Genomic DNA, 20067 nt, shown 5'->3' on the forward strand with positions numbered 1-20067 from the left:
ATTTGATGAGAACTATAGCTTGGTTTAAATAGCAGATAAACTAAATTCAATTGAATACATTCTGTTCCCTTGTTATTAACACAATGTGGAAAAATTTAACTTGCATTTCAAAGGGACACAAGGTCAGTGAAATTCTGGGCCAGGCTACACCAAATTTCATTTGGTCTCAAGTTGGCCAAATGCTGAAGTCTTGGGGTAGAGTTAAGGGCATGGGGAGAGGCTGGTGGCCTGGCAATCCCAGTGAAGACTTTAAACAGGTGAGCTTATTTTCCTGAACTGATGAAAACAAAAGCTTAAAATCTATTTCTTTTGTAATCTCCAATGGTTGTTCGATCAATTGCTATTCAGTTTGTCCAACACCTGATCCAATAGATGACAACGTGCTTAGCATATGTCTATTTCGGCAAAACTTTCATATTCAATGACTTACAATCAACCTAAGACCCAAACGTATTTATTTAACGAACTTAGACTAATTTCAGGTAATTTCCCTTTCTGATTAAAAAAGAATGTGGGCTTATAATAACGTCTTCCATAGTGTCATCCTGTTGCAGTTGTAACAACATCATCTTTATAATGCAGGAAGCTATCAAACAATTTTTGCACTGCAGAGTCCCCAAAGCAGCAAGGTGATCCTGACCATCTAGTTGCTTTTTAGTTTTTTTGGTTGACAGACAATGGCCAGCAAACTGGCTAGAGCTCTCCTGTGTTCTTCTGAAGTCTTCTGACAGTAAATATTTTACATCCAAGAAGGCAGACAGCGAAAATAACTCAATGGTTCTGTGGTAGGGTCACTGGACCCAAAACATTAACTATTTTATTCCTTCACAGATGCTGCCAGACCTGCCGAGCTTTTCCAGCAACTTCTGCTTTTGTTCCGGATTTACCGCATCTGCACTTCTTTCGGTTTTTATTAAAAGTGAGTGCGTTGGTTGAACAGCCCGTCTGAAAAACAGCATTGGTAACTGTGCAACATTCCTTCACTGCCAGCCAACGTTGTGTTCTATTCTGTGATACCATTTGGATTAATTTAGGCATTGCAGTTCATGATGGAACATTCAATTGGCTAACTCTGATTTCATGCTGGCAAAATGGGGGGGCCATGAGTTCAATTTTCACTGAATGCCATTTTGACAGTGATGGTGGCCATTGGCCCATTCTCATAATAAATGCATGAGTTCTCTATCTGTAGACATTGACGTTGCATTGAAAAGGGAATGAAAAGCAATTTGTTGGCTTTTACTTGGAAGCATTTCTATCTCATTTCAAAAGGTTGATGTTACACATTATTTTCATAGAACTGAGCTTATGTAGAACAAAAATAGTTATTTTTAGAACTTTTATTTCTTTAACTGCAAAGTTCGACCATACATTACAATGTCGTATTCTGTTATAAAAACTCATTAAAACAATCTCAATTATGCTCTATATTTCCAAGTGATTCAAAAGAATATGTAAATTGTTTTGAAAATTCACCCAATTACGTGTACTTAATACCTTATTGCATTCTATTTAAAGACACTGATAATTTATCAACATCAGATTGCAACTCATTTAGTGACAGCTTTAGGGATGCCAGTTCATCCTCTGCTGTCTCAGTGTCCTCAGATTTGGAGAGTAGGCTGTCCACAGTTGACCCTAATACTTCCAGATCAGTTTTAGCCTCACTGATTGAAGACTTCAGTTCATCCATAGAGTTTTCCATCGTTGACAATTTTTCATCAATCTCAGACCTTATAGTCTCTTCCATGGATTTTAATGCAGCTGCAATATGTTGACTTTTTTCACCTATTTCAGTGACACTCTCTGCCAAATGTTTGAGGTTCTCTTTGTTGTCTGATTGTACTTCCATAATGTGTTCCTTCTGCCGTGCTTCTAGAGCTTGCATTTCATTCTGTACAGTATTGAGTACTTCCTCTGTGGCTGGGTTTTGCAGGTCTTTCAGGTTTGCTTTTAATGTTTGAATGTCATTGCTCAGTGATGCCTGAGACTCAGACACACCTCTCATTGTATCCAGCACAGAATCTAGATTGTAGAATTCTAACTTTTCAGATAAGTGTGTTGCAGCTGTATTCAAAGCAATAATGTTTTCTTCTGCCATGGATAATCGGGATTCAAATATCCCATTTTGTTTTTCAACACGTGCTGAAGCATCAATTGCTTTTGACAGCAATACCTTTTCTTGGTCATTTAAGCTGTTCTTAGTTTCCTGTAAATCTTGACGACAATTGTTAACATCTTCAGACACAGCATTAAGGGATATTTCAGCATTAGAGACTGATTGCTTTAATGCTTCCTGTGCTGTAAGCTGTGAATGTAAGGCACTTTTCAACTGATCATGTTTATCAACTAACACCATAATTTCTTGACCTTTTGTCTCAACTGTTGTTTCCAATAAACCGATCTTTGACTTCATTTCATCAATGTCATTCTGGTTCTTCTCCTGTACTTCTGTAAAAGCAACAATGTTATCGTGGATTGATTTTGTTAATTCTGTTAATTTTTCCTCTACAGTTTTTTCAAGAGATGTAACATCTCTCTCTCTTGCATCTTTTACATCTTGGATCCCATCAGAAAGGTCTCGAAGGATTTCATTCTGCAGCTTTTGCAGAGTTTCAGTAATCTGATTTGTCTTGCTTTCACCCTTGTTGACTGCTTTGTTAGTTTCTTGCAACTCCTGTTGGGTATGGCGCACAACTGAGTCCAGTCTGTTCATCAAGATTTTTGTAGATTCCACCTGCAAAACAGTAATGTCAATGTGTGACTGCAAAAAATTGCATGAAGTAGGTGGAGCATAATTACTTATGTCATTCTATGCTGTAATTACATCTGAATGCTTAACTTCTTGTGTAATTGACACACGTTGCAATTATGAACTATGCTCTTGAATATCAAATACTAATTCATGTAACCATTCAGTGCATTCTGAATGGTTTAACTCTCACCGCGATGAATCTCAATGCAGACCTAACCCACAAAGAGACAGAAGTGAAATATTAGCCAGTGATAATGGGAACTGCAGATGCTGGAGAATCCAAGATAATAAAATGTGAGGCTGGATGAACACAGCAGGCCCAGCAGCATCTCAGGAGCACAAAAGCTGACGTTTCGGGCCTAGACCCTTCATCCCACAAAAGCTGACGTTTCGGGCCTAGACCCTTCATGCCACTTAGTTTTCCAAATTAACATTACAATAATTAACAAAATAGATCTGGCTTAATTTCCATGGTATTAGTTGTCGTCTGTAACTTGTCGCCTCCAAGGTAATGCTGTAGTTCTTTACAATTTTTTTTTTACAAAGACTGAGTTAGAGAAGTTTGTGATTGACAAGGGATTTCGGGTTAATGACATCAGACAGGAAACTGGAATTGAGACCACAACCAATCAGGCATGATTTTGGAGGAATGTTCTCAATGGGTTGAATGCGCTACTCTCTATCCCTTATATGTTTATCAAATTAGGCATCTTTAAGGATCATCTCAAATTCAAACATATGTATTGGACAAACATGGGCTGGGGGAGGCAAAGAATTCATGGGCAGGATATTTGTCACATATTGTAGCCTTTCAGAGAAGGAAGAAATGGGACAATGTTAAGGCAACCTAGCAGGTTAAAGTTCAGCAGGAATTTATTCCTACCTGGCAGTAGCCCAGACCCCTCAGTGCAGGCACTGACATACTTACCTAGCAAAGTCTATTTGGCACCACAAGCCCAAGGTAAACAAATTGACAAATGGAGCAGTACTAACATGCATGATTAAGCTAGCACAGCCAGAGGCCGTTTTCAACAGCGCCACTCAAGTTCTCTGTCTCTGCCTCTTTGTAAATCTGTTGTGAAGCTGTTCCAATAGGTGGTTCTTTTATCACTAAGCAGGACCATCCTCTAAGCTGCTCCCTCATTCAGAGGTAATTCAGTTTGCCAAACAACAGAGAAGTTGAAAGTTGCCTCCAAGGTGTTGAATTTCTGCCTTCAAATCTATTGTACCAGCTACAAGACCTTGCCAAGCATTTTGTAACCCAAATCTTTGAACTATTAACAATTGATAGTATGTACCTGTATTAAAATCATGCCAAGAGGGGAGGAAGTTGAACTTGTGTTAAAACTGTAACAGTTTTTGTTTTTTTTTACTTTGCTGCCTTATTGGCCAAATCTCTCAAACTGAGTAAAACTAACATGTTTCAAGTGATTCCTGGCAAACATCATGCCAAGTAAACAATTTGAACATCTCTGCTGGTAACAATATTTAATTGTGTTCTTTGGATAACAGAAACAGATATAGCCACATGCAAATAATGAAAGGATCACAATCTTTATTGTTATAAATTAACAATTACTCAGTGCTGAGCTCCACTTTAGAGTTTGTGCCATATCATGCCATTGGTGTGTTGGCACAAAATATCTATTCTCGTGTTGCAAAGTATTGCAGGTATAACAGGAAGTAAGACAACAATGCTAAGATTTATTTAGTTGCCCTTCATGTAAAAAAAAACAACTGCAGGTGTTTAGAATCTCATGGAGAAGATCTTGCACACTTTTCATTCTGCAAGTAGTAGTAGCAGCATTGTGCAAGACTGCAAGGCCTAGTTTCGAGCTACTTTGCTAAAATCAGGTAACTTTATTTTACTATCATTCAAGAAGTGTTCAGTGCCCATCTGTTTTTGTTCTGTTTTTGATGCTGTTACACTCCTCTGGAGCAGGTGAGACTTAAACCAAGGCCTTCCTGGTTCCGAGGCAGGGACTGTGTCATAAGCCCCCTCAATTATCCAACACTACTATTGATTACATTAATGTTTTGCCTGAAGCAGCATTTGGATGGTGGCATTGATATACATCGCTTTGATCATGTCTTCTCTTTTCCATAATTTGACAGTGTTAGCTATTTCAGAGCTGTGTGATGATATTGTGCTTTCCTTGTCAAAAATGTAAATGAGTTCTCCTATCATGGAAATATTTCACTCAAAAGTCTTCTATGGACATGAATTCATTGTTAAGCCTGTCAGGGATCAAACTTATTTAAAACAATATCGTCCTTACAGTTAAAGGGCTGTGCTGCTATCACTACATAGTTAACAGTAATATTCTAAAGAAAGGAATGTTCAAAAATTTATAGGTTAAATCTTGAAAAAAAATCACCTTTTTTTTGAAGAACCTAATTGTTAAAGATTGCTCATCCTGTTCCAGCTAAATGCCCTTTTTAATGGATATTTGAATTAATCTGTTCAGACACACTTTTGGAGAAGATGCGACGTGAATGTAGGTCTTCTAACTCAGAGGCAGGGGCACTACACTGCACTATAAAATGCCTATCAAATACCCTTCTCTTATTTTGAGAATTTGCCTCAATACCAAGTTTCCATTAACATAGCATATTGTGAACTAGGCGTGAGGCACAATGCAGTTGATTCAAAGCATCAGTGATTTTCTGGTGATTAAACTGAAACACTGAATTGGAAGCATTGATCTCCATGTCCAATTCTCAAATTTACATTACTATCGAGTAAAGCATTTGAATCAAGTTTGCAGCTTTACAAATTTAATCTAATGAGTCCCTAATGTAGCATGACATTGATGAAAACGTGGAGTGTTACGGATTAATCAGGTATATTCAAAAACACATGCCTGACCAATTTAATTGAATTTTTCAAGGAATCACAGCATGTGCAAAGGAATCTTGTAAAATAACTGCTCAATTTCTTTAGATTTTAAGTGCTGTAAATATCAATGGCAGGACCAGCATCATCTACAGTGCTATCAAGCAATACTTGCTTAAATATAACCTGTTCTCACATTGGGTTCCATCAGGACCATTCAGCTCCTGACTTCATTATCATCTTGGTTGAAACATGAACAAAATGGGCGAATTCAAAATATGAAGTTTGAATTACTGCCTTTGAAATCAAGGCTGCATTTGACGTAGCATAGCATCAAGGAATCCGAGCAAAATTATAGGCAGTAGGTGGTGTCCCAGGCCCAACCACCTTCAGCTGCTTCAGAAACCCATGTCCAAATGTGGCACAACCTGAACAGTAACCAGGTTTGGATTGACATGTGGTGATTCATGCTGCATAAGCATCAGAAAATGACCATTTCCAACAAGAGAGAATCTATCCAACAGCATTATCACCACTGAATGTTCCCACTATCAACATTCTGGGGTTTACCATTGACCAGAAGCTAAGCTGGATTAGCCATATAAACATAGTGGCTACAAAAGCAAGTCAGAGACTAGGAATCCTACAGCAAGCAGCTTGCCTCCTGAGTCCCCAAAACCTGTCCACCATCTGCAAGGCCCAAATCAGGAGTGTGATGGAATACGCCCCACTTGGCAAGATGATTGCAGCTCCAACAATACTCAAGAAGCTTGACACCATTTAGGACAAAGCAGCCTGCTTAATTTGAACCACATTCTCAAATATCCTCTCCCTTCATGACCAATGCGTAATGGTGGAGCTGCACTGTGTACCTGCTACCAAATGCACTGCTGGAATTCATCAAAATTCTTGAGATAAAGCAGACAGCATCTTTTAAGTCCATGAACACTATCATCTAGAAGACAAAGGTAGCAGATAGATGAAAACACTGCCACCTGAAAGCCCTCCTCCAAGCCACTCACCATCCTGACTTGGAAGTATATCATCTTTTGTTCATTGTCACTGGGGAGACAAAATTTTGAAACTCTGTCTCGAACAGCATTGTAGGTGTACCTGCGCCGAACAGAATAGTATGGTTCAAGAACTCATCTTGCCACCACCTTCTCAAGGGCACCTAGGGATGGGCAATACATGCTGGCCCAGCCAGTGTTGCCCACATACCTAGAATGAATGAAAAATGTGGAGCAATGAGACATTGCCTTAAACTGTTGAAATCCATGTAGCTGTAGGTTCATTCACATAGTTGGTCTGAAGAGATATCTAGGATTTTCACCCAATGACAATCAAATGAGGACAATACTTTTACAAGTCAGGATGGTGTGTGACATGAGGGCTATTTGTAGGGGCAGTGTTGTTCCCATATGCCTGATGCCTATATTCTATGTGCTAGAAGTGGTGCGTTTGGAAGATTGCTGAAGTAGTCTCAGTGACAACACCTTCATCACTTTTGTGGTAGTTCAAATGGGGTGGTAGCTGGGTGGATTTAATTTATTCTGTCTATGGTGAAAAGCAAATACTTGGACAATAATCCCACTTTGTTGAGTAGATGACAGTTTTGTTGATGTTCTGTAATAGCTTGTGGATGGAGGACATAGTTAGTTCTGATGTTCGAGTCTTCAACAGTGCAACCAGATTTTATCAGAGCTCATAGCATCAGGACTGCATCAGTTGTAGGATTGTTTAGGTCTGTGTATAAAATACAACTTTTATTGTTTAGCATGGATGTAGCCCTATATTGTAGATTTTTCAGGTTGGCATCCAATTGTTAGCTTATTTTAGGCCATTCTTGGCATGCATTTGCTTATACATTGCTCACTAAATCAGGTGGTGCTTGGCTTAATGGGCATGCTGAGGTGGGGCACATACTGGGCCATGACATCATAGATTGTGGTTGACTGCAATTCCACTGCTGCTGATGCCCTCATGGATGGCCAATTTCAAGCTGAGAGATCTGATCTATTCCTTTTACCACACTGCTACACAACATGATGGGGGAATGTCCTCACTGTGAATATGAGATTTTGTCTCAACAAGAACTATACAGTGATCAGTCTTACGAATATTGTCACCGATGGAGTGGCAGGTTGGTGAGGGCAAAATCAAAGTTAAGTCAGCATTGGAATATTTACCATGTTAGAGAGTTCTAAAAAATTGCAAGTATATGGCTTTAGACGGTAATATAAATGCAATCAATTAAACATATAAACACTTCTATTTGGATGAAAATGTAAGTGGTCTGATTAGTAAGTTTGCAGATGACACGAAAATTGGTCAAATTGTAAATTATGAAGAAAGTTGTCAAAGGATACAGCTGGATATTGATCAGTTGGAGAGTTGGTGGAGAAATGACAGTTGAATTTTAATCCGGATAATAGAGTCATTGAGTCATAGAGTTGTAAGCATGGAAACAAATCCTTGGGTCCAATTCGTCCATGCCGATCAGTTTAGAATAAGTTTAGAATGGCATCATGGTTGGCACAGACATGGTGGACTAAAGGGCCTGTTCCAGTGCTGTACTGTTCTATGTCACCATGTATCAGAAAGGGTCAATAGATGCTTGTTTTTGTTTGAAGTCATTATTTTGTTTTTTTTTATGGACTGGGAGGAGTGAATGATACTGAAGTTTGCTGCTGATTCCTGACTAAGAACACAGCAAACAGAGAATGCAGAAATTACTGGAGGCATAGGTATGTTCAATAAGGTACAGATGAGCAGTTTTATGTGGGACAATGTGTAATAATACATCTTAGGGAGATAACAGCGAATGTAGACATTTTGAAAAATGATAGACTGAAGATGTAGATGACGATGATAGACTGAAGGACATGAGATGTCTCATGGACCAGGCAGTTCAGAAGACAAATGGTACGTTAGTCTTTATTGAAGGAGGATTTGAATACAGGAGCAAAGAAATCTCTCTTCAGTTGCAATGCGCATATGTGAGTTTTCATGCAGATCTAGTCCCCTTGTCTAAGGAAGGATATAGTTGCCATAGAAAGAATGCAGTGGATGTTCACCAGTTGGATTCCTACATTGGTGGCACTGTCCTATGAGAGAGATTGAGGAGTCTCATAATATTTTAAAGGGGTTGTCAATGCAGGTGCAGAAAGGATGTTTCACCTGCCTGTTGTGTAGAATGGTCATTGGACCTGCAATGTTAAATCTGCTTTCTCTCCACAGATGCTACCAGACCTGCTGTGTTCTCCCAGAAATTTCTGTTTTTGTTTCTGATTTCTAGCATCCACAGTTCTTTGAGTTTTCTTTCAGTGTTTAACTCACTTTCTCATCTCTCCCAGGTGTGCCCATCTTGAAGAAGTTTTGTTCCTCTCTCTGACAGGATTTCCATTCTAATCTCTTCTCTTTTTCGTTTACATTACTTTTGTTGTCGTTCCTGGTGTTTGACAAGGTATCTGCCAAACACACTTCCACAGCCACATTACATTCCTCAGTGACTGGCTCAGACTCATACCATGTGGATTCCACCCAGAATAGCATGTATCTCCATGATGTGCCACTGAAGGGTCACTGGATCCGAAATGTTAACTCTGCTTTCTCTCCACAGATGCTGTCAGACCTGCTGAGTTTTCAAAGCAATTTCTTTTGATGTTTCACCTGGCTCTGGGGTCTTAAACCAGGGGAAACAGTCTCAAAATAAAAGGCAAGCCATTTAGGACTGATATGAGGAGAAGCTTTTTCATTCAGAAGAATATAGAATTCTCCACCCCAGAGGACTGTTGAAACTCCATCAATGAGCATGTTCAATGCGGGGTTCGATAGATTGCTATAATGAAAAAAAGAACTGTGGATGCTGGAATCAGACAGGAAAATAGAAAGTGCAGGAGAAACTCAGAAGTTCTGACTGAGGGTGACTGGGCTCAAAAGTTAACCCTATTTCTCACTCTACAGATGTTGCAAGTTTCACCAGCACTTTGTCTTTTTGTGTCAATAGATTTCTACTTATTAATGCCATCAAGGGCTGGGAGCTACTTTGTGTACATGGCATTGAGGAAAATGATTTGTCATAACCTAGAGGTTGGCATGGTGGCTCAGTGTTTAGCACTGCCGCCTCACAGCGCCAGAGACCTAAGTTTAATTCCAGCCTTGGGTGACTGTGTGGGTTTCCTCCAGGTGTGGTGGTCTCTTCGCACAGTCCAATTATGTGCGGGTTAGGTGGATGGGCTATGATCTAGTGTTCAAGGATGTGCAGGCTAGGTGGTCTAGCTACGGTAAATATGAGGTTGCAGGGATAGGGTAGGGAACTGGGTCTGGGTGGGATTCTGTTCGGAGGGTTGGTGTGGTCTTGATGGGCCTCTTTCAGCATTGTAGGGATTCTAGAGTGATGAAGTAAGTTTGATGGGCTGAATGGCCTATTCCTGCTCCTACGGATGTAAAGGTAAAAGCACAAAAGATAAGGTGGGATTCGCAAAACGAATAGCATCCTGGAATGTAAAGGATGTAAATGGCCACGTGTGAAAATTGGCAATATCATTCTGAAGATGATTGTTCAAATGAGAAACTGACTTCACCTGGACATCAACACACATCAGAAATATTCAACTGCAGCAGAAGTTCAGGACTGAAGAAGGGTCACGGGACCCTAAATATTAATCTGCTTTCTCTCAGCAAATGCTGCCAGACCTGCTGAGTTTCTCCGGCAATTTCTGGTTTTGTTTTAGGTTTCCAGCTTCAAAAAGAAATGCTGTTGATTAATGTATGTGTGTGTGTGTGTGTGTGTGTGTCTGGGGGGGGGGGGGGGTGAGAGTTCTTACCTGTTGCAAAACGGTCTCCAACTTGGTCGCCAGGCCGCCACTTTCTCGGGATGTTTCTTCGCTCCTTCGGTGAAGGTGGCTGATCTGCTGGGAGAGGCTGTGCAGGTACCAGGCGCTCAGTGAGGCGGCGGCGGCAGCCACAGCGAACATGAAGAAGCCGCTGAGCACCTTGCAGATGTTCGAGCCGGAGTCTGGCCCCCCTTTACTTCCTTTCGAGCCTCTTTTCGCCACGTCGTCCTGGTTGGAGTGAGACCCCCGATCGGGGTGGCTTTTATTCCTTTGCTTTACAGAAGTCATGTCTGTCATGAAGCAGAAAGTGCCCGGTTTCCAGGAGAATAAGCTGCTTTTTCAATGTCTGAGAGTCGCTGCTGCCCTGGAATGCACTCGCTGTCAGGCTGCACTCAACAAGAGGTTCACCTCTCGCCAAATTGCTGCTTTCTTCAGCTCCACGAAATTGCTGTTTGAGTTTGATTTCTCTCTCTCTCTCTCCAGTTCTGTGATACTCAGAGAGCTGCAGTGATTTGTTCAGGATTGGGACCGCGACTGCCACGTACTCGGGGAGGGGAACACGCTCATTGGGATGTGCAGCTCAGTGCAGTTACATCACTTTCCGATCTTCCCGCAACTTCACTCTCATCTGCCTCAGAAACCAGTCCAGAACTTCCGTGCAGCTCCTGTGCTGCAGTCTCTCTCCCTGCCCACCATTTCATTTTTCTAACTCGGAGCTCCACGCTTGCCTCGATTGTTTGGACACAATGTGGTTTGGTCATTGAAACACGGACCCCTGCTCATGCAAATATATACCCTCCCCCTCCCCCTTCACTGGGAGAGGCATTATTGATGTTCACGAACCGTGTGACAATCACTGTCCGGGGAGATAGGAACAAAACACACTCGCAAACTCACTCACACTCATGATCACACACATACACACAGATGCACACTCTTGCGCACACACACTCATACTCATGAACACACACATAGACACACACGCAGAGATACACACACTTAAACATAAACACACAGTCAGACATATAATCCTTCAGTATGAGAAACAATGGAGGGAATTTCCTCGCGGTTCTCGGGACCACGCAGCTGATCCTGTTAATACAGGGCTCATATTTCGACCACTTTTTTTTCGCTGCTATTGCCCTGCCCACACAACGTGGCAGTCTGGCTGCTGAGCCAGAAGGCACGCAGGCATTGGGAGAACAGACACGCCGTGGGACCATCTCGGAGAAGCTGGCGAACTGGGAGATGCAGTAGTCTGTCAACACTTTGAAGTGCCAGTCAGTGAAGGACATTGCTTCACGGTCTAACCCCGCTATCGACAATTAAACCGTATTCTATTCAACTTTTTTCCACTGAGCAGTATTCCAGAATGGGGGAAGGGGAGAGGATATTTATATTTGGTATCCTTTTCAGGACTCGTGTACTGTTGGTACCAGTCATTCTTAATTCAAACTTCACTAATTAAAAAAAAGCTTTAACTCGTTTTGGCACAGATTTGAGATATACTGTCTTAACCGAACATTTGTGATATTAGTGATTGGAGCGACACTGATGACTTTCATGAATTTATTTGCGATAACTCGTCACTTCCCTTCAGGTTTCTAAATGACCCAACTTCCCTTTCGATTCTATTTTCAGTTGAGGGTCTCCCAAACGATAAGGGGAGGCGGCGGCTTAGTGGTATTATCGCTGGACTGTTAATCCAGAGACACAGATAATGTTCTGGGGCCCTCCACGGCAGATGGTGGAATTTGAATTGAATAAATATCTGGAATTAAAAGATGACCGTGAATCCATTGTGGATTATAGGAAAAACCCATCTGGTTCACTAATGGCTTTTAGAGGAAGAAACTGCCATCCTTACCTGGTCTGGCCTACACATGACTTCAGGCCTGCAGCAATGTAGTTGATTCTAAGCTGCTCTCTGGGCAATTAGAGATGCGCAATAAATGCTGTCTAGCCAGCAATGCCTTAGACCTTGAATGCAGCAAGAAATAAAGGACCGAAAAGTGAAGTGTAATTTCCAGTCTTGCCTGCATCTATGGAGTCCAGATCCACTTAGAAACCTTCTGAGTAGTGGGATTACTAAGGAATCTTTATGGGTATGCAATCATTGTCTCTTCCATATCCCTGCAGCATTGTCACACAGTAGTAAGCAGCAATAGGTTTAAGTCACCACAATATTTAATTCAAAATAATCCACAGAATTAATATTTTAGTGAAATACAGGCAAATCAGATTAAGCAATTATGAAGAACACTGGGCAATTGCCATGTGAAAACAGTGCAGAAAGTGAAATAATATAAAATCAGAACAAGACATTTGGGAAAACATTCTGCTGATGTGACAGAATCTGATGGCATCAGTGTGAGAGATGGACTGTGGCCTGGGTGTGGGTCACTTCTGGCTGAGAGGGGCTGAATAGTAACCCATTCAGCAGCTCCCACAGGTGGAACACTTGCCTGAGGTCACAAGGACAAACTCTCTTGCTGCTCTCCGGTTACTTCTGTCCTGGTTGTTTTACCCCATTTCCTCCTGAATGTTTGTCTTTAGTCAGCATTTATGGAGAAAAAAAACAGGATTAATTTTCTAAATAGATGCCTTTTAGTGGATAATTATCAAGCTTAATGTTTACTTTTAAACAACTACAGACCATGCCAACAATCTAGTAATAACTTTCATTTTCTGTTTGTCCGCTGTATCTGTTCCAAACATACCTTCCAAATACGTTTTCCTCTCCCTTCCCTGTTCACCCTGAAGCGATTATTCCCTCCTCAACATCCTGGTTCATCTCCCATTGTAGTTACTTCCATACCTCTGGCACTTTCTATCTGAATGCAGGTGATGAAAATTTGCCTTTTCACCTCCACTCATTTCAAAGTCCAGGATCCAAACACTACTTCATGGCTTAACAATAATTTATTTGTATTTCAATTTGGTAAATAGTGTCTACTGCTCTCATTGCTGTCTCCCATACATTGGGAAGATAAAATTCAGACTGGGTGATTGGTTTGCTGAACGCTTTAATTTAGACTGCAAGCATGTGAGATTCTTAACACTTAAAATTGCAATTTTCCATTGTAATCACCCTCAAATATCTATGTTCTTCACCTCTAACATTCTTTGAATGTTCAATGACTCAATGTTCACTCAAGTTCAAGGAACAGCTCCTCATCTTTCTGTTAGGCACTTTACAGCCTTTCATTTGTAGCATTTAACTTACTGACTTTAAATCTGATTCAATGCTCTCATGTTCTCAGTCAGTTGGCCCTGGCAATGGCTGTGTCGGAGCATAGCGAGTGGAGCAAGTATGCTCTGATACTTGGTAATGGGGATCTTCTATCAGTAAACATCTGACAATGTAGTCCACACTTCAAGCTACCCACTTTTGCATCATACAAAATTGAGCAATATGTCATTTTGCTTGACATAAATTGAACATCTTCTATCTAAATGTCTCCATTCTAAATTTTAGAGCTCAGTGTGTGCTTCTAAGTAATTTTCTATTTGTTTTATTTCACTTTTAACAGCCAGAGGCAAGGGCCAATGGCAAATAACCTAAAACACAAACCGAACACTGGGAAATGAGGAGGTTATCAAACAGCAGGCCATGTCATTCTCAAATACAACCAAAAATAGCAGAACAGACAACCCTAATCTTGAGGTGTGGATACTTTACCACACCAGAAATTACATGATGACCAGCTTTGTTCTGACAAAGGGCTCATACCTTAAACCAAAATGTGTCTTTTCTCTCTGTAATTTTGATGAATGTGCTTCACATGGTGAACACAATGTTTTCTCAATTCAGATTTCTGCAAACCTGCATGATGTCTCTAGCTGACCGAAAATGGAGTCAAAGTGACAATAAACCAGGCTAAATTGATCAATACCTGAACAGATAGGTCTCAGGAAGTGCTTCTTAGCCACAGTGTCTTTGAAATTACTTTTTCCTTGCTAAACTATAACTTGTACTCTCTGTAAGTCAAGGAAGGAGTTAATATATTTAATGATTAAAGTGACATCCAGTATTCCACAAAAAGACCTTGTATAAACTTTCTTAATAATAAAAATGTTTCCTGAGATGTCCTATCCATCACACTATAACACGAATGTGGTTGACCCTTAAATGGCTCTAAATGCCAACCAAGTTATTCAATTAAGGAATGATGAAATAAAAATAGGATCCAGGCAACATAATATTTCACTACATATTAGTAACAAAAATTGGAACTATATTAGTAAGTATATTCGAAAGCAGATGAACAATAAAGATATAAACATTGATATAATTATGCTGTGTATCATGAATTATAACAGAAATAAGGAGGAATTCACATTTACACAGAATAGTTCATGAACTCAAATTCCCAAAACACTTGCAAATCAATAATGCAACATTAAAGGTTGACAAGTGGCTTCCTTTCAGTAACCACACTAGAATAGGACACAAAAGTGAATATTTTCACGATTGGTAATGATTATTTACTTTCTACAATTTGAAAAGTAACAAGTTTATCTTCTATTTAAACTACCTTGGTCTGTGACCCATTCCTTTTTCAGATTTTCAACCGTTACAGCTTTTCAAAAATTTCTTTGTTAGCAGAATTTGGCAGTGCAATGTTCCTTAAAGCTCTCAAATTTGGCCCTCAGGCCTCAATGTAAAGAGAGATGCAAAGTTAATATTTCAGGTCTGAGATCTTCCATTGGATTTGGGATAAGTTGGTTATTTCATATGTTTTGACTTGGAGGATATGAAGAGCAAAATGATATGTCTGCCAAAGGTGAAAGGCAGGGAGTGATTAAATGAAAAAAGACCAAAAGGAGTATCAATGGAAGAAAGAAAGATAAATGAGGAACAATATTTTTTGACATCAAGTTTTTTTTATTCATTCATAGGATATGGGTGTTTCTGGCTAGGCCAATATTTATTGCCTATTCCTAATTGCCGAGAGGGCAGTTAAGAGTCAGTCACATTGTTGTGGGTCTGGATTCACACATGTAGACTGGACCAGGTTAAGACAGCAGATTTCAGTTCCCTAAAGGGCATCAGTGAAGCAGATGGGGTTTTCCCATCAATCAGCAATGATTCCATGGTCACCTTTAGACTCTTAATTCCAAATTTTTATTGAGTTCAACATCCATTAATTGCCATAGCTGAAAGTTCCCCAAAAATACAGACCACATTGAGAGAACAATTCTGATTCAGACTAAATGTGTATTCATCTAGAAGTCATGTCATGCAGACAGAAGTACACAGAATATTTCTTGAGCAGATGCAAAAGAAAGGCTCATTATGTGATTTATTTAGATTAATCTAGCAAACAGAAATGTTGAGCTGGTGATGACATCCACCTCCGTGAAGCTTTCAGGAAAGACGTGCTAGAGAAACTAAAGAGTTATAGGGTCGGAGAGCTAATTCAGGGTGAATGTAAATACAAGATGATCTTTGTAAGTCGATGAAGCTTACAGGTGCTCAATACAAACTGGTAGTTGACATAATCACCAGAACATTCAAACATAGCAATACATGTGGAAGGTGTGGCTATCTGTGTGCACGAAGCAAATGCTCAGTTTTCAGTCATTTTTACATGGTATGTAGCAGAAAGGGCCATTGGCAGAGGCAATACTCTAGAGCATATGCTGTGCACTGAACCAAACAGACCATGGATAAGGAGTACCTTCAAACTATATTAAAGACCATCCTGCCAGAGATATGTACATGAAGTGATTAACGAACCAGAATCTGACAATAGACACAATGAGACAAAGAATCATAAAAATGTATCTCACACTGTCAATCTCACAAAAAACACCCACGTCACCACAACACCCAAAGTGTTTTTGAAAATTTTAATTATGTGTCCTCGGAAAACTGGTCACTGTTCACTATTTGCTCAACACATATACCCATAACAACACAAACAAATCGGAATAACAGGCAATATCACTGACAACTGTGGCAATCACTGGCACTTCCAGATGATGCAAACATCATGACATCTGGACTTATTAGCAAATTACCTATACATATAGAGATTCACTTGGTTTTGGACTAGTTAAGCTTTACTTTGAAAAGGAAGGGAATGTTATTTGTGTACTTTGACTTTACTAGAGCTTTGCTTTAAGGACTCCATGTGCGGTGTGTATACGATGTCGTGATTCTACCTCACCGTTAATCTGTTTGGGTCTGCAAGTTGCTTACACAAAGAACTCAGATAAAGAATCGAGTGCAGATATTGGAGATTTGAAATAAAAAGTGTTGCAGAAACTCGGGTGTTCTAGCAACATCTGTGCAGAACGAATTAACTGTTCATGTCCAACATAATTTCTTCAGAAATCAATTGGATTATTGTGATAACAAAGTGTGGAGCTGGATGAACACAGCTGGCCAAGCAGCATTTCAGGAGTACAAAAGCTCCTAAGATGCTGCTTGGCCTGCTGTGTTCATCCAGCTCCACACTTGGTTATCTCGGATTCTCCAGTATCTGCAGGTCCCATTATCTCTGGATTAGTGTGATTTTTTTTCATTATTTGGAATATGTTTTACTGTTAAACTAACTCACAGAGTTAATCAATGCCTAGAAGAGCAATTGACTTGCAGACCATTATGATGACTAACGGAATGCACTCCATGAAAATGGGGTGCAAGAAGATTCGATTGAGGTTTTCATAATGGGAGTACATAACAAAACATTGCAGGGCTATGGGGGAAGGACGAGAGAGTGGGATCAATTTGATTCTACTTGCTGAGAACCTGTGAAGTTTGCCTTGGGCTGCACCGTCGCTTTTGCCGGCTCGTCTCAATGTCGAACGAACAATGTCGCGCCTCGCTAGCTTCGCTCTGCCCCGCTAGCCTCGTTCTGTTCTGGGGGTGGGGAACTCTGCCACGCTGAGTTTGCATTGTGCTTGAGGGTCGCCCCGCAAACCTCGCTCTGAGCTGCCGGTTGCCCCAGCAGCCTCGTTCTGGTCTTTGTCCGCCCCGCTAGCCTCGTTCTGGTGGTCACATTGTCGGGTAACAGTAATGGATGCTCCAATTGAGGCGGTGAAGGTGGCGGAGGGAGAGACCGCCTTCGTTACCATTGCACTGCAATATCTGTCATGATAGAGGCTCTTTAATTCTTTCTTGGGAGAAAGGGTATAAGCGATGGCGGGACTCATCAAGAAGCAGATCCTGAAGCATTTGTCCAGGTAAGTACCGACAGCTCCGAGCGACTGGGAGGATATTCTCGGGCCGGCATGGCCCGGGTGGCTGCGGTGTTTCCCGGATTATTGAACAAACTAGTCCGTTATGTTGTTTACACAGATTGTTCACAAAGCCTCCCAGAGAATGGATTTGCGTGCGTGGTCGGGTGGGTAGAAACGGGGAAAGTCGAGTTTAGAATGAGCGAAGTACAGAGGGTGATCAGTCAAATATTTATTATTTACATTGGAGCGAAGGGGAAAGCTTTTTCTTCTGTGTTTTATTTTTAAGAAATAAATGACAACCGAGAGCCAAGGGCAGCAGAGAAAACTTTTCCCTCCCAAATTGGATTTGGTGAGAGAGACTGGCGGGTTTTTAGTAATTTAAGTCTTGCGGGCGGAATCGATAAGTTCATGGTCCAATTTACAGATGGGAGTCCAGTGTTCCAGACAGTGTCCGTGACACGTCGAGACGGGTGGAGACTGTTCCCTTGTTTCAGATTTTCCAGCTCAGGATGAATTCAGTGTGGCTGAGTGGAAGGGAAAGAATGAGCTTTGTCATTGCGTACGGTTTCCATTTAAATGAAAACAGACAAATAAGTAATCCAGAGCTGAGATTTGGGATCGTACATTAAATAACTGCTTGAGTTCTGTGTTGAATTGCGTGGGGGCAGAAGCGACGCAAGGCTGGTATTTTGCACTGAACACCCAACTGGTGCAGAGACACGCATCATTGTAGGTGGTGCTGGCTTGAAACTGGATTGCCATGTTTTGCAGATACACCTGTCGGCTGGTTAGATGATGTCACAGATTCAGTTGGAGTTATTCCTTTAATACAACTTGCTGAATCATTTGTAAATATTTTCATTTGCTGTCAGGGCTTCTGACGTCATGTAAGCTTTTTAACATACCAGTAGGAAATGTGAACGAAAAATCTAGGATTTAATGTCACCTTGTCAAGCTATATATAGTATAAGGGTGACACAAGTTCAGGGTATATGCCGTCCTTTCATTAATGAAGTATAAATATTGGGGCTTGGTCAACACTTTGTTCAAAACTGCAAGTGCTTCTTTCTCCTTGTCCAGAACAGAGCATTTTGATCATTTTCATTAAAAGCCAAAAACAGTTATTCTGAGTAAAATTAGAATATAAGAGTAGAGTTTAAATTGAACATTAGGGACAGTAGGCTGCAACACCTGGGGTCCCAACTGTGGATTTGAAAAAATCTGGAAGAACAATCAGGTATCAGTGTGGTGAATATGTAATTGCAATGTTGTTGAGGGAAGAAAACTTGTAGTTGTTACCTCACCAGGCATACTTGTGACAAATTACTGATGTAGTTGACTCTTGACTGTGCTCTGAAATGGCCCAGCACACAATTCAGTTGTACCAAAACAGCACAACCAATGTATAATTGCCGTGAAAGTACCCTCACCACATAGATGCAGTGGCTCAAGAAGAGAGTTTAACACCACTTTCTCAATGGCAGTCAGCAGTAGGCAGTTAATATTGACCTTGCAAACAAATTAATGAGTTTAAAAAAGACTTGTGCTTTTAGTTGACCTCTGTTTTGCATCTGTCAATGTGGATGCTTTCTTATTTCTTGGAAATATATTGTTGTTCATTCGTTGATATTCAGTCAGAGCGTTGGAATTCCCGATGGTACAACACTTTGCCACGCAATCCAGTGGCTGGAGAAGGAACCTCATCACCACCATCCTCTTGTGGGCCATTAGCAATCACCAGCAATGTTCATCATTTAATATGTTGTAGTGGAAAGTATTATTAAATATTTAAGATTATCTTTAAACTACTAACATGTTAGATCTAATTAATGTCTTCATCTTTTTAAGTCACTCATTATGTGTATTGCTCTGATTGTTTTTGGCCTCAATGATTTGGATTTAGTTCTCAATAAAAATCTGCCTTTCCTGGGAGCTCAGGAGGCGGATTTAATTTGAACTCTTGAACTTCTAATATGAATAGGTTATTGCTATATGAAATTGCTGGCCAAATAACTTGGATTGTAATATGCTTGTCTGGTAAGCATAACATTTGGCAGGACGATATCTACCATTGAATGTGTCGGGAGAGCATAACAAAGCCACATAGATAAACTGCTCACTTTAGTTGGAGATTTCAGTGCACATCTTGCATCAGAGAAGTATGGTCCTGTTCAGAACTGTAAACAATTTTGCAGCAAGCTGCTTGAAGGGAGATCACTGATTGAACAATATCGTCAACCAGTCCCTTGTGGCTGGATATAAATGAGGAAGAAATTTGCTGTTATCAGTTGAAGATTGAAGGTAGGTAGGTGTTCCCATGGTTGTTTACATATTTTAGTAAATAGTAGGCCCATCCACGCATGACTTGAACTTAAATTGAGATCTTTCATGCCCTTTGGGACATGTAATTTATCGCTTTACACTTAACCATTCTGCGCACCTGTTCT

General features: G+C 40.5%; 2 protein-coding genes across 4 annotated transcripts in view; one reads left to right on the plus strand and one right to left on the minus strand.

Moving 5' to 3' along the window:
• Positions 1-1325: 1325 nt before the first annotated feature.
• LOC125463047 (cytoskeleton-associated protein 4-like) lies at positions 1326-11512 on the minus strand. The gene is made up of 2 exons (XM_048553690.2): positions 10421-11512; positions 1326-2737 (listed from the first exon to the last, which is right to left on the minus strand). The coding sequence occupies exons 1-2, from the start codon at positions 10724-10726 to the stop codon at positions 1499-1501; spliced, it is 1545 nt and encodes a 514-aa protein (XP_048409647.2). The 5' UTR covers positions 10727-11512; the 3' UTR covers positions 1326-1498.
• Positions 11513-17436: 5924 nt separating this feature from the next.
• bltp3b (bridge-like lipid transfer protein family member 3B) overlaps positions 17437-20067 on the plus strand; it is a 120614-nt gene continuing 117983 nt past the window's right edge. For all 3 annotated transcript variants that reach the window (XM_059654636.1, XM_059654637.1, XM_059654638.1), the window contains exon 1: positions 17437-17623. In XM_059654636.1, the coding sequence (XP_059510619.1) occupies positions 17580-17623 (44 nt within the window). In that variant the 5' untranslated portion in view covers positions 17437-17579. The remainder of the gene's footprint in view (positions 17624-20067) is intronic.

The sequence above is a fragment of the Stegostoma tigrinum genome, chromosome 25, assembly GCF_030684315.1.
Source record: "Stegostoma tigrinum isolate sSteTig4 chromosome 25, sSteTig4.hap1, whole genome shotgun sequence".
NCBI lineage: Eukaryota > Metazoa > Chordata > Chondrichthyes > Orectolobiformes > Stegostomatidae > Stegostoma > Stegostoma tigrinum.